This window comes from Musa acuminata, chromosome BXJ2-7, assembly GCF_036884655.1.
Source record: "Musa acuminata AAA Group cultivar baxijiao chromosome BXJ2-7, Cavendish_Baxijiao_AAA, whole genome shotgun sequence".
Classification (NCBI taxonomy): Eukaryota; Viridiplantae; Streptophyta; class Magnoliopsida; order Zingiberales; family Musaceae; genus Musa; species Musa acuminata.
In genome coordinates, this window is record NC_088344.1 from 5,649,227 (window position 1) to 5,664,455 (window position 15,229).

Below are 15,229 nucleotides of genomic sequence, written 5' to 3' on the forward strand. Positions count from 1 at the left end.
TCTTCCGAGTCAACCGATTTTACCATTTTTTAACGTTTCAGCGACCGGTCCGACTCACCAGGCCTGATCTGGACCGTGAGATCGCTCGATCCTACGGCCCAGATTGCGAGTTCAACAACCTTGTATATGCTTTACTAAGATGCAGGTGCAAGCTTTGTATGCAGTGTTTTATTGAATGTTATAAAAGTGGCCACATCAACAACTTTCTTTTACTATTGGTAAGTCATCGATGAGAAACACTTGATGTCAATCTATTCGAAAGGCTCTATATGGGAAAGCTATTTGTTGATGGGCTAATCAACTGTCATAATCGATGGGAATTCCACTCTTCCTTCAATCCCAGAAGAACTATGATCAATATAGATCAGCTGGAGGTAAATGGCAAGTAATGAGTAATAATACATGGAAATGAATATATTATATATATATAAATATAAATATAAGGTTCCAATGTTGTTTAGCATTGTGGCCACCACAAGAAACCAATAAAAGAAAAAGATGGTGCATAAAATAAGATACCGCATCTCTCTTTGAAATGCCCAAAAAGAAGGGGAAAACAAGGAAGAAATTTCTTGAACAACATTAGCGATCTGAGGCATATCCACAGATGATACATTTTACTGTACCGACAGAAGATATTAGAAGAAACCAGGAGTTTGGCTAGTTGGCCACAACCATGTCTTCTCCTGCAGCCTTGGCTTCCACAATTGCTTCCAGTCTTCTCCATGCGGACTCCCTTTTTTCTTCCAAGGATTTTGCATTTTCTTCTTTCTCTATGTACTGTAGCTGGCAAGCCTCGAACAGCTCACTGTCCATGTCGAGGAACATCTTGCGGACGTTTGCTGTTAGGCCATGGACTGCTTGATTCCAGTGACCCTGCATGTTCTTCTCTAGTGCTTCAAATATGATGGGAAATATTACACTTCGATTTTGGGCTATTAAGCTCACTATGTGATCATTGTTCCAGAGAAATAAAGCCCGTTCAGCTACCTGTAATCCATACTCATCATCGTTATATGTGAGAAATGCAGAAAGAAACAGCCGACGAGCTGCCAACCAATTTTGTAAAGGTAGTCATTGTTGGCTATAAGCAAATGAAAACTTTGCAGACAATGCTAGAGTGGTAGTATGGGCAAAAAAAAAAAAAAGAGAACTGCAGTTAGGAGAAATAAGCAATACAATGAGAGATGGAAAAAGAAGAAAAAGAGAATCTAGATTAATATATAAGGTTGGTAAATACTGTTGCATGTCTACTGGGACATGATAGCGCATATATTAGAGTGAAGTTTGAAATAGCAGCTAATATCTCAACTCTCAAGTAACAGCAAAAAGATTGGTTTTATGAATGACAGCAAAAACATTCAAGTAACTGTCTATATCTAAAGGTAAAGGACCATTTTTTAAGATACCATTCATTATTTTCCCCCCCCAACGTTGGATATTAAAGCCATTAATAGCATTTGACAGTTGATGCTTACAAAGAAAGCAATTCTTTTGAAGTCTTTGATAGGTCATGAGTCTGGCTCTACATAAGTCCAGTTCGTTTCAACTAAAGAAAAACATAGGGATTATAGGATCCTCCAGAACAACAAATAACAAAGCCAAGTTGCTTCCAAAGAGAAAAGAGGATATCACTGATGATTCATGAAACATAATGAATACCTCAATTTCTAACAAGAGCAGATCAAATAACAGAGTCTAATCAAAATAATAACAAGTTGCTGCCTTGTTGTAAAGGAAACTGAGAATATTTGACATTAGGAACTGAAAGGGAAGAGGTTAAAGGAGATCCGCATCCATGAGAATGACTAATTAGAAGAAGGAAAAAAAATTGGGATTGGGGCAAGGGGATGGGATATATAGAGAGCGAAAGAGAGACTACCAATCAATTGCCTTATGCAAATAGAAATGGATATACTTATATATATATCTTCCATTTTCTAAAACATGCGTAATGCTTTAAATAGACCAATTTCTCCACTATTGAGTTTCCATGAATTCATAAAACTTTGATATTCATAAATCTTTGGTTTATGAAAGAAAACTTTGTTTTCTTTTTTTGGTACCACAGCATGGTAAATTAATTCTTTGAATGTCTAAATTCATTGACACTCTTTCCACCAATTTATCAACTTCGATACTACAATGTGATATCACATCAAAAAATCTAAAAAGATTATCACAAAGTAATAAAGTAAAAAAGTCAACATATGCAATTAGGAACAAGTGCATAATTGTGGTCATATTAGAAGACTTTCTAATGAAAGAAATTTGTAAAGGTCTAAGAAATCCATGAAGTTATTTGACTTGTGCAAAACAAGTGGATGTGCATTTTGTATATCTGATTGCACACTCTGCCCAGAGACTGCATAAGCACCCAAATGACCAGTAACAAAATTGCATATGCTGGTGCAAGACAATCACGCAAACTACATCAGTATATGCAGCCTGGGCCCTGGCCAACAACTTCATAAATCACCTTTTTGATAACTTACAACAATAATGCCAACAAGTAGCAGTTTTGAAGTAGGAACCCTATTTAGTAAAAAAAGGAAAAAGAAGTGTCTCCACATGTAATTTAGGGAAAGAGCATGTATACTGGCAGACTAGCATGTCCAGTCAAATCCTTGTCACCTAAGTACTATTTACCATCTTCCACTACTTCTGTGGGTGCATATGAATGCAACCCTATCAATAAAAAAAGGAAAACATTCTATCTGGTAACACACATCAAATTGCACGCAGAACATACAAACTCATAATCCTAAAAAGGCCCACAAGCTAGAATATAGGTTAGTTCTTGCATTTGCACACCAAGCAAGTTACAATTATCCACCATGAAATTCAATGCAATTTAGAGCATTCTACCTGAATTAGATATTCTCCTAGAATCATCTACTTTCAAGATAAAGCAAAATTTCCTGCTTGAAAACATTCCGTTCAGAAAACGAAAAGTTTGCTACAAATTGAAAACAGCACAAGTACCCAGTCTCAGAAAAGCTATCTACAGGTTCTAAACCACACACTTTTTATCAGAATATAGAATCAAGAAAATCTGCATCCAAGAGAATTCACCATGTAATAGATGCAGAAGAGAGGAGAAAAGGGGGATGGAGCAAGCCTACTTGACAACTGCATTGTGAACTAGGAGCATATACATGTCATTTATTCAATCAAAAAAGTTTATTTGATTAGCACACATATTTACTATTGAGTTTCTGACTGTGCTTTGACGTTAAAGTTTTTTCCTTTACAAATCAATACTGCTCGTTTCTTCTTTTGATATCATATCATGGTTCCTTGATTCTTCACATGACTGAATTTTCTTTCCACCACATTATTCGGTTCACATAAAAAAACTTGAAACAGTCATTTTTGTTGAGTAAAATATGCACAAAATTACACATATACAAACAGGTTTAAATAATTGCTACTTAACAAATGGCCACATTCAAATTTAATAAATAAACAACAACATATAAGCCCATTCAAAAATCTAATTAGATGATAAAAAATGATATTAAAATTTTGATAGATTAATGCAATAATGCATGACATCTAACTAATAAGAGGGATGTAACAGGCAAGTTCCATATGAAACTACATAGGCTTCATACAGTGTGATCCCCTGATCACAACCATATTTGAGGTTGTATTGTCCAATCACATTAAATGCAGTGTGGAGAAAACTTTTGCTATAACAACCCCGAGCCGATAAGAAATGCATCAGAAACCTTGCACCAAGAGAACAGTGCATGCATGTCCTCAATAGGATGTCCCCAGACCTTTGTTATATAATTCCTACAGTTGTTCATTTCTATAGGTGAATCACAATTCGAACCAAGTAACCTTCCACTTGGCAGAAGCTACAGCATTAAGAGTCAAATATCTCATAATCCTACCAAGATCCTCAATCTGGATAAGAAAAGTATCTCAGATAAGTTGGGCACGTTAACCTAAACCCTATATCCGACATTTCCACATCAAAAATATTCATGTTACCAATCATGAAACTGATAGAAATTAATGTTCAGATCTTCCAATAACAACAATATTCAAGTTACCAATCATGAAAATGAAAAAAGAAAAAAATAATGTTTCTTCCAGCTATCAATATATTCTTCCAGAATTATAAGCTTTCTGAATTTGAGGGTGACATCTCATTCAACTGCAATTATGCTTCAAATTATTCGAAGTAACCAATTCAAAAGAATATCCCTGGATTATTAACCAGTTAAGATTTATCAGTCAACAAGAATATGTAAAAATAAGAGATATTTGTCCTCCCCTTCCATCTCCTAATATGATGAATATTGCAACAACGGTGAAGTTTGTTAAATATGATGATTGCAGCCAATTACAAACACTATAGTAAGAGTGTCTCCTTTGTTTCATAGTCAAAAGTTATCTTCTATGCATTTCTTCTACCCCTACTTACCTCTTCTTTCTTTTCCTTCCACATATTTCCTTCCCTTTTCTCTCTTTGTTTTGAGGTAGTAAATTACCAACAAATCTTCAAACCATCTAATTTTGATTGAAATTTATTGGTTCTAGCTGTTTCCAACCTTCTAGCAATAAGGGCAATATTTGGCCAAACCCAATTATTTTTTAATAATACCAATACGAAATGGTGTATCATACAAAATCGATCAATACCATGAATTATGATTAAATTTAAGCATTCCACTCATCTGAAATTTAGTAAGTTTAACCAAGAGATAATATCATATGTGATTTACTAGAATCAAGTCTAAATTTGCACATAGTCATGCAACAAAGCCCAATTAAGCATTTTAATTGGGGATTGGACCACTAGTCAATGTAAGCCCAATTAAGCATTCCACTCACCTTGCATTACCAAGTGTCAATCACAAGCTCGGATCAAAGTAATGGAGCATTGCATTGGGCCACTAGTCAATGTAAATCTATGTCAAATCCACATATCTTAATCATTTTCAATGTAGGACTAGTCACCCAAAGTGACACGAGACACCTTCACCATCCAAGTGCCTCAAAGTGTGAAGGGTGGCCTAGGAGGTCATCCAAAAGCAGTTCATCACATTGAAGTCTAGACGTGATGCAAAGTTAGCAGAAGGTTCTCACATTGCTTTGAACCGATGCAAGTAAAAAAGTTAGTTCAAGACCAAAGGATTATGTTGTACACTTTCAAGAAAAGTGTTAAAGATGATGTACACAATGATTAAATATTATTTGTTTACAGGGAAATAAATGGGTAGGAAAAAAATAAAAAAGATTGATAATAATGGACTTCAAATTTGGTAATATTAAAAAAAATAATTATAGAATTAGTATGAGTATTGTTGTGGATAAGGATCTTAACAACAATGTACAACAATGTTATCGAAGTGGAGATTTGGGAACATAATTATAGTTCTAAATATGCAATTTTGGGAAAATAATGATTGAAGATTGAACAAGATATGAAACAAATATTTTTAAAAATTAATTGCTTTCATGCCTCGTAGATCACCAATAAAAACCATTTATTCGTTATTATTAATGAAAAATTATAGAAAAAAATGATTTGCATATGCTTTTTAAGTAATAAAAAATCTAAAGATTTGTTATGATGAATTTTAGAAAAAAAGTTTATATTCGGAACATATTGATGTTATATAAGATATGTATAACGTTATAGTCCGTGTGGATCTTAATAGTATAAAACAACACCAAGTATCCACATCAAGTCTCTAGCTTCAATATTAATAAATGATGATCTTACCAATCATATGCAAGATAGACATCTTTGGTGTATTTTATATTTCTATTTATTGATGATATTATTCTAGTTTATAAGAATTTAAATGAAATTAATTCTATACTTAAAGTAATAAACACAAACATTGGAAACTAAATGCTTTAAATTAAAAGGCTATTGGAAGTAGAACTGAGGACATAATTAAGTTAGATGGATAAGAAGTTCTAATAAGTAAAAGTTTTATATACCATGGATTGATTATTGAACAAGATGAAGAGATTGATAAATATCTTGTTCATAGAGTAAAGACTAGGTGGTTAAGGTGGAGAGACGCTTTCTGAATTTTGTGTTCATCAAGTCAATTTTATATTGAGGCAAAAATTTTATACGACAAATCAATGACAAAAAAATTTGTGTGGATGAGATAAGAATGTTGAGGTGAATATTTGGAGTTATAAAATGATAGGAAACAAAATACTTATCATTTATGAATAATTTGATGTAGGTTCAATAAAGTATAAAATGATGGAGAATAATTAAGATGGTATGGAGATATGCTAGGGATTAGGGACCCCTATAAAAGATGTGAGACAAATAGTATTAATGGTATGAGGGGAAGTAGAAGGAAACGAAAGAAGACTTTACTAGAAACTGTAAATAATAATCTAAATTCTCTTAATTTAAGTAAGGATATTTTTTGCAAAGTCTAACAGCGACAAAAAATCCAAATTGTCTATCTAAAAAGTTGAAGACATTACAGCTTCTTGTTGTTGTTTTCTTGAGCGTACTCACCTTGTTCTTGAAAAAAACAATCATTAAATGTATTGAGTTATAATTCAACCATGCTAACAAACAATAGAATGGCCACTTAAGCAACTCAAACTATGGGAAGGATTTCAGTGTCTATCAGCATCATTTGACATGTCAAATCATGCCAAGCCCTACCAATCATGCACATGGGCAAACCAAAATTTTGGCCTCTTTTGGTCGGTGAGCAGCATCCAATTGGTGTGGTACAATATTCGTCATGCCCGATTTCATCTTCCTCAAAACTCTATATGCACAAGTAGGCAAGTTATATATCCTACACCGATGGTATGACAAACTGGCCTTCTCAACCACATAATTCTGAAAATAATCATAGTTGTCAACTAGATGTTTTAATGTTCCAAGAATGTAGTCAGCATGTCAACAAAAGTTAGAAATGTAATATTCATAGTTGGTAATGCAATGTCAACAAAATAATCATAGTCAGCAATGTCAACACCATAATAAAAATGTTTTAATGTCAACCACCATATATCAACATTACCATATATCTTTCCACCATAATATAAAGTCTCCTTCACTTGAGACTGCAATGATCCACATAGCAGATCGCAATGGCTAGGACTTGTATTTAAGGCTTAAAAAACGGAACAAAAGAATTATAGTCAATGAAAAAAAAAATAACCTTGCCATCAACAAGATGCAAGGAGAACAAAAAAGTGTAAGGAAAACATCTTCAAAGCATTTTACGATAATGAATTTTGAGAATATGCCTAAATTTCTAACTTCTTGAGGAAGCTTCAGTGAGCCATACATGGACCAGCAGTTCTATACCTAGATAAGCTTCACGACGTGATACACCTTTTGAACATGTCAAGATGGGTACTTATTCCACAAAATTCAAATCATATATTAATATAATTCAAATCATATATTAATATTCCAACATATTTGAAAACTAAAAATAATATATTCAAGTGAAACAAGTGACCGCCCAAATCAAGATCCATTCCATGAATATATTAATATGTAATTCCTAGAACCCAAAAAAGGAATGGACAAAGACAAAGTTACGACACATGTTAGCTAAACTTTTTGGTAAATTAACTCCTGAAATAGTAAACTTTTTCCGTGAGAAAAAACTAACTTGCCAATATGTCAAAAAAGTCTATTGGAGTAACAAATACAGGTAAATATATCACTGGGGATAAAAATAAAGTTGCATATTTTCAGTCCTGAAGACCATAACTTATTTAGATAATTTTCCTGTCAACTTGGCTAAAAAGAAAACATATAATGATCTGAATATCTGGCAGCATTTTCAGTGCATTAGGCAAGAAATCAAAATGACAGAAGATGAGATGAACTCCAAACCTGGAAATGAGAGCTGCTGAGACAATGAGAGATCTGCTTAAACAAGGGAACCATGCACCGCTGGAACTCTGCTGGTTGTGTCGCCTCCAGCACCTCCTCCAACTCCCCAAGGAATAGCACTTCCTTCTGACAATTAGTGACAGGCCAGTACTTCAACAGCCCCCTGATGATCGTATCGGCAAGCTTATAATCCTTCTCGACGAACTGCACAATACAGTAGGATAGCTGCTGGTGGTACATACCCACCGGCTTTGGCCTATGAAGCGGGATGAGGACCCGCACGAGGAACAACTTGTGCTCCTCCTTCATCGGCAGGGCAAACCCATTAATGATACTCCCAAGGATCTCCAGCAGCTCACCGATGCCGCTATGCCTCTCTGTCTCGAAGATGAATCTGTAGAAGATGTTGTTGATGGCCTTGCGAATGAAAGGACGGTGGACCATGAACTTGCCGTAGATTCGGTGGAGGATTGTTTTGAGATACTCGCGCTCGCGGGGGTCCTCGGATTCGAAGAGATCAAGGATGCGGAGCACGAAGGAGTGGTCGATGTAGCGCTTGGCGACCTTGGTGTCAGTGTCGGAGGAGATGACGTAGCGGAGAAGGAGCTCGTAGACGAGCTGAAGGTGGGGCCAGGCGGGGTCCAGGTAGGGATCCTCCTCCTCGGGGTCGGTCACCTCCGAGCCGGTGTTCTCGTGGGAGGCCGGCGGGAGGCCGCGGAAGATGTTAACGGCGACAGTGCGGACGAGCTCCTCCTGGACGGACTCCCCGAGGCGGATGGAACTCGACTGAACCACGTCGACGAGCTCCGAGAGAGTCTGCCGCTTCATCTCCTTCTCACGGGCCGACTTAAGGGTGTCGGAGAAGTCAAAGATCACCGCACAGATCTGAAGCTTGCGAACGAAGAGCGCCTGCCGCTCCGCGACGGGCACGTCGCGAAAGAGCGGGAGGGACTCGATCTGTGGTGTGGCGCCGGCAGGCGAGGCGGGGAGGTGGTGCGCACCGGCAGCGGCGCCCGAGGAGGGCACCGCGGTACGTGAGGCGTGGTTGACGGTGACGTTGGAGCCGGGAACAGCCGCAGCGGCGGCGGGCTCGGCCGCCTCCGACTTGGGGCCCTTGCGGTTGCCCCGCTTCATGATCTTGGTGAACATCTCTCTCTCTCTCTCTCTCTCTGCGACCCACCCTGACGAAATCCTGACTCTAGGCCCTAGATCGATCCCACTTCCCAATACAGAGAGCGGACTACAAACCCTAGAATCATGAACAGTAATGGAGAAGGGGATATCATATTACAAGAGGAAGGTGATAGCAACGGAACAAAAGAGGATAAGAAGGAATTGAAGGTAATTCCAATCCATCCACGGACTTCTGACAACGAGATGAAATGCAATCAAGTTATTCGAGAGGAAGCGAAGAAAAAGGATGAGGAATACACAGAGGGAAGAGGTGGGTTACATGGAGATCAAAATGTTCTCTCTTTCTTCTTTCCTTTTCCTTGTAGTTTTCTTTTGCGTAGAGATAAAAAGGGGAGGAGGACATGTGGGGGAGAGGAGGGGGCGATAGTTGATATTTGTGGCATTTCTGCTAAAAGTAGCCGAATACAAAGTTGGATTACATGGTAATTGTAATCGATGTTGATGGCAAAAAGCAACACTGGCCCAAATAGGATTAGATCAGGGTTATCAAATTGAGATTGGAGGTGGTTGTGTTGATGTTTGATCATGTTTGATCAAATTGAGATTGGAGGATTATTGCAAGGATGTTTCGTTGGTGCGTAAAATGTTACTATACTCATATATTGAACTTGAATTCACTTCAAATTCAACTTATTATCGATATTTCAATTCTTAAATTTATTTGACATAATATTTTTTAAATAGGTTGGTAAAACAAAGTAACAAAAATGACAACGGTAAGTTAGCGCTACAAATTTCACCAGCCCAATTCTAATCAACTAATTAACTAAAATTCAAATCTGTTCCAAATTTGACCTAACTATCTAATTATATATATCTCCCCAACTCAATTAATTAGTGCATTAATTTGATCCAAACAAACTGATCAGAGTATCCAAGAAAAATTAACCCACTGTCATTACTATCATGACAAAGGCATCAATTAATTAAAATAGGAATGGCATTTGCCAATTCAAACTAAATTTCTTGATTTAAGCTGCTCCATATGTCTCAATAATTTAGCATTGAATATATATCGACTCCACAATCTCGGGATAATCATTTAAAAGAAATCAAAATTCTCAATTCAAGTTTCTTCTAGATACATCACAACCAAAATTGTAGCCAAAAGTACAATGACTCCACAGATATGCAAATCATGCAAGAGTAATAGAATTCATTCATTCCACCCCCTATATGTCTTTCTATTATGGAAAATGTTATAACATCATTAATTTTTTTCATATCATTAAGCTTTGTTGAGGGCGATTATAGCTGGTGGAACTTCCATATATTCACTTATATCACATCCAAAGATTCAAAGAACATATAAGTTCCTCCTATCTCAGTTCTAAAACCAGTTCCAACCTGCACAAATATGCACTTCAATAAAATAGAGGAATGGTCTCAAGATGGTAGGTTAAAAGTGTGTTATAACAAAAACACAAGAGGAGGCATACCACTCGCTGTAAGTGACTCCCTGCAAACGATTTGAGATTGGTGATAGATATGCATGGGGCACATCTGCTCAACATGAGCTATCGGCATCCAGTTTGCAGTCCTCTCGGGCTACATCACCAGGTATCAAACACATTATAACTTCAAATGGGAGCAAGCACCAAACATTCAGGATACCTTAGTTCATGTCAAGATGGTCAAATACTTGTCAAAGTCACTTTTCATCAACTACAATTTTTTCAATTATAACATGGATTGTTCTTTCCAGATGGAGGATTATGGCAAGGCATAATATCATTTCTTTTGGTGCATGCAGATGATAATTTAAGTAGAATTGAAAACAAAATTCACAAGACAGTTGTCCAAACAACATCTGGTATGTTTTGTTTTTTGTACCTGAAACAATTTCAAAGAGGTAGAAATTTGAAGGGACATTACATAAATAAATGAAAGTTTCATTATGAGATAAATCTCATGGAGCTGCTAGAATGTGAACAACCTAAGTACAGACAAGTCAACTTGTTGGTTGTCATCTTTAATATCATTCATAAATGGGGAGATCGAAAGGTCTCTTTCCTAGAGAATCTTCTAAGTCTGTTCCTGATGTGGGAACGCGTTGCAAGCACCTATCACTGCTGTCTTTCTTCATTTTCAAGAATAAACTGTGCCTGATGAAGAAAATACCAGGCCTATCAACATACCAATTAACAATAAATAGCACAAGTTTAATAACAAGTCTTTACCATCGCAGGTCAGTAGTCAGTTCAGGGTGAAAAGCAGTCCCCAGTAAGTTCCCTTGCCTTACTGCAACAATTACTCTCTCACGAGAAACTATTTCCTGCACAAGCATATAACAGTTACGTACATTATTGCAAAAGTCCTTTTCTACACAAATGTGCTTAGATAGTTTGATCTCAGGGGAAAAAAGAAGAATGTGGTCAGTATCCTAATCTTGTACAGTTAGTAATCATTAAGGATTACAAAATCACTAGTTTAATATAGAGGAAGTGCAAGGGAAACACAGAGAATAAGTACCATATTTACTAATTAACTGATGATTTCCATCAACTACCAACTGCTGAACATAAAACTTCTATTACAGCACTCATTGGCATTTACGAGTGTCTCATTGCCAAAATGGTTAGATGCATCACTTAAGTTTGAAATATGAATTCTGATTCAGCACTTCATGCAGGGAATTCCATTGAAGATATAGTGTTTATATAGCATCATATAGTAGTGATTATAGACAGCAATTAGATACATATGATCCATAATTCCAACAATCATCCAGAAAAAAGAATTAGACAGTAAGATGGAACTAAAAACAATAGAGTCCATAACATAAAATTTCAGAACAGCAAATATACACTAAGAGACTTGCAAAACTAAGTTAACAGAGACGAACCTCCTCCTGGCCATTGTCAACAGACATTATACTCTTTTTCGTTTCCAAAGGAACAGGGCAATCTGTTAATATCTCGACATCAGGTCCTACTTCTAAGATGGCTGGTGCACGTATAAAAACTCCACGGAAACCATTAGGCCCCCCTTCCTCCTCTGCAAGCTTAGGGACTGACAGTTCTGTTTCAAAGCTCTGAAGCTGCAAAATCAAATTTGAGTAGTCAAAATATATTCTAAAACAAAAGAACATAACAACTTTGACAAGTTAAAAGTCCCAGGTCAAAACCTGACTACCAAAAAAATTTCGATTGACAATGCAGTCTAGTCCCCCAATAAGCTCTTGGCCTCCTGACTTTTGACCTGATTAGGGAAAGTTCAACTTATTACCTTGAAATTGCTGTCTTTGATGATTAATTTTTTTTAAACTGAAAATGTGTTTTTGCCGGCTCACCAATTGCTTTGTTTGCCAAGAAAATAAGTCCTGCACAGGTTCCCCAGACAGGCTTCCCAGTACTTACAAATTCTCGTAAAGCAGGAAACTGTTAATTGAAAAAAAATGTCACAAAATATTTTATTTTCTTTTTTAAATCAAAGCTACACCACATCAACAGAAAAATTGGAGATTTCTTATTTTGATGAGTCAACTCGACAAATTCTGTCCCCTTGAAAAGGAGAAGCAAAAGGATAAGCCTATCAATACTTTAATTTTAGAATATGTAGTCTCCAAAGAAAGTAATTTTTTTGGGTGTGACCCAAACTGGTACAATGTTGTCATAGAGACTCTTACGCAGCAGAAACAAACTTTTGAATGCCAATGAGGCGGCGATCTACTTGAAAATATGCAGGCATCAATTTCTTTTATAAAAGGAACTTATGCATCTAATTGCAAAAGAAAAAGACAGGAACAAGAATGGTGATTACTGAATATTCTGATTACTTAACATGTCTCTGAATGTCCAACTTGCAGAAGAAAGGGATGTAAATATTAAGGATCAAAGAAAATTTGGCAAGATGTAGAAGACAATTTCATGGGAAAAAAAAGCTGCATATACCTAATTTCAAAAGAAATTGATGTCTCCAATACTTTGGCATTATCCAGTGGTACCAGAACTAACAGTTCAGTTTTGTGATATCTAAGATTGTGTAAAGAACGATTTGATCTAATGTTACCAAACACTACCTGGATAATTGACAACATGCACATGCTTAGTTTGTCTACCTGCAAAGTGTATGACTGAATTTATTCATGTATTGAAATAGCAGTTGTCCTTACCACTCCCAAGCTTATATAGATTCTGAAACGAGCGAGATAGCTAACTTCATGATAGAGCATATATTATAGTGACACATATGTTTAATTAACTAATGAACCCTCAAAGCCTGAGTGTGTTTCGTAGAACTTTGGTTAATACTGCAATGATGATAACAATTTTACAATAAAAAAAAGCAGCAGGACAGAGTAGAACAAAAAAGAATAGAACATCACTTTCTGTCATTCAATCAAAGCCAAGACTGAAGGAAATTTATTTGCTTTCTTATACAGTGCATCAGTAAGCTATGTAGTTAGTTCATCAAATGGAGAAATGTATGTTTAAAGGGATACGCTGTGCCACCAGTTTGGAAGTCTTTTTTGGAAGCACCATCACTTTAGGAAGTTCTACATGCTCCTAATCCATTGGAGAACTGGAAGCCATCACTTTCACCTAGTCCAATCTCCAACACGATCTCCACCATGATGCAGAATCTTTCGCAGTGACCAATCCATTGTTAAAAGGTTCATGACTTAGGACGAAAGTAATAGAAGGATTATACCAACAAGCAGGGTATCACATCAATTATTCTAAATTTTTGCAACTAAAAAAGTGCAATATGTGGAACATTATAAATCCAGTAATCTCAGTTTGCCTTAAGAAGCACTCTACTGTCCTCGTAGGGTTCAGTTTCCTGTCAATACGAAAGAATACGAAACAAAATAAAGATTCGTTTCTATCTTTTCCTTAGCCTTTTTTTCTTTCTGACGTGGTCAATTTGAGAATCTTCAGAAGAACCTAACAAGTAATTCCAAACAAGAAAGAACAAGACAAGAAATGCACAAGGGGTAATCGACAGATAGAAGAGGGCGGACGAGGTTGTGGTAGTGCGCGAGCTTGGCCATGGTGGTGCTCTCGCCGCCCGGGATGATGAGGGCGTCGACGGCCTGCAGTTGCTCCGCTTTCCTTATCTCCACCCCTTTCACCCCTATCCTCCGCAACGCTGTGCGCACCAGAGATCCTCACTTTTAAGGGCAAGATCACCAAAAAGCAGAGAAAGGACTGGACGAACAAAAAGAATGTGAAAAGGGAATACCCGCCATGTGCTCGTTAAAAGAACCCTGCAGCGCCAGGACGCCCACCGTCGTCATAACAGTCTAAGAAGACGAAGAAGAAGAGAGAGAAAGGGAGACGGAAGGAAGAGAAGGCAGCCAGTAGTAGCGTATCCTGCTCTCTGATACCGAGGATTCGAAAGCCTTTCATCTTTATTTTGCTCCGCACACCACACAAGGTAGGCGAGTCAGTGCAAATTTGAAGGATTAAAAACCTTTGTACCTATACGCCACGTACCCAACGTTCACTCGCCTAAGGGGCCCGCCAACAAACAAAAATTGTACAATAGGATAAAGACGGTGGTATAAGAAGAGGAGGTGTCGCTCAGCGGGATGTCGATTAAATGCACACGCAAGTTCAGTCACGAGCCGTCCACGTGCGCTCCTAATTAAAATTAATTATTTGCGCAGACAGCAAATTATATAACACAGTAACTGGTCTAACCTAAATGTTGATATTTGAGCCTGTAATATAACATTTAATTGTCGGAATTAAAACTAAAGCTAAGATTTACTGAAATATTGAATCATGACCAAATCCATTAACATGTTTGGTTTATGTACTCTTCAAATTGGAATGACATATTTGATTCCCGAATTTTGAAATAAAAATCAATATTATAGCTGAACAGAATAGCAAATATGATTTATTAATTCAATTCGTTAAATATTAATTAGTGTCTACATATCGCTTCCATTAACAAAACTCTAATTAAGTAATAGAGTTATTAATCGCTAGTTTAATATATAATATCTTCAAAATTATTATCAACACAATAGTAAAACAAAAAATTAAAAAAGAATATTAACATGGATTAGATTTGCTAAGTTCTAAACTGAAAGGAATTAATACCCAAATCATAATGGGTGACTTTAAAGAAATGACGATTAGTGAAGTCAAAGAGGTGTTATTGTATCCCATCACGCGCATCTTCTCCGGAATATTCCCATCAAACGGCCTTGCTGTCATC

General features: G+C 36.7%; 2 protein-coding genes across 3 annotated transcripts; both read right to left on the minus strand.

Moving 5' to 3' along the window:
• Nucleotides 1–389: 389 nt before the first annotated feature.
• LOC135616829 (serine/threonine protein phosphatase 2A 57 kDa regulatory subunit B' beta isoform-like) lies at nucleotides 390–9,398 on the minus strand. The gene is made up of 2 exons (XM_065116486.1): nucleotides 7,862–9,398; nucleotides 390–990 (listed from the first exon to the last, which is right to left on the minus strand). Exons 1-2 carry the CDS (start codon nucleotides 9,008–9,010, stop codon nucleotides 661–663), a joined length of 1,479 nt encoding a protein of 492 aa, XP_064972558.1. The 5' UTR covers nucleotides 9,011–9,398; the 3' UTR covers nucleotides 390–660.
• A 1,533-nt stretch (nucleotides 9,399–10,931) lies between these two features.
• LOC135616831 (probable pyridoxal 5'-phosphate synthase subunit PDX2) lies at nucleotides 10,932–14,403 on the minus strand. Of its 2 annotated transcripts, none has more exons than XM_065116489.1 (7): nucleotides 14,243–14,403; nucleotides 14,022–14,149; nucleotides 12,348–12,435; nucleotides 12,183–12,256; nucleotides 11,901–12,095; nucleotides 11,236–11,330; nucleotides 10,932–11,160 (listed from the first exon to the last, which is right to left on the minus strand). In XM_065116489.1, exons 1-7 carry the CDS (start codon nucleotides 14,295–14,297, stop codon nucleotides 11,034–11,036), a joined length of 762 nt encoding a protein of 253 aa, XP_064972561.1. In that variant the 5' UTR covers nucleotides 14,298–14,403; the 3' UTR covers nucleotides 10,932–11,033. The 2 variants fall into 2 exon arrangements, with proteins under 2 accessions (XP_064972561.1, XP_064972560.1); XM_065116488.1 differs by having other exon boundaries at nucleotides 14,004–14,149.
• Between the last annotated feature and the right edge of the window lie 826 nt (nucleotides 14,404–15,229).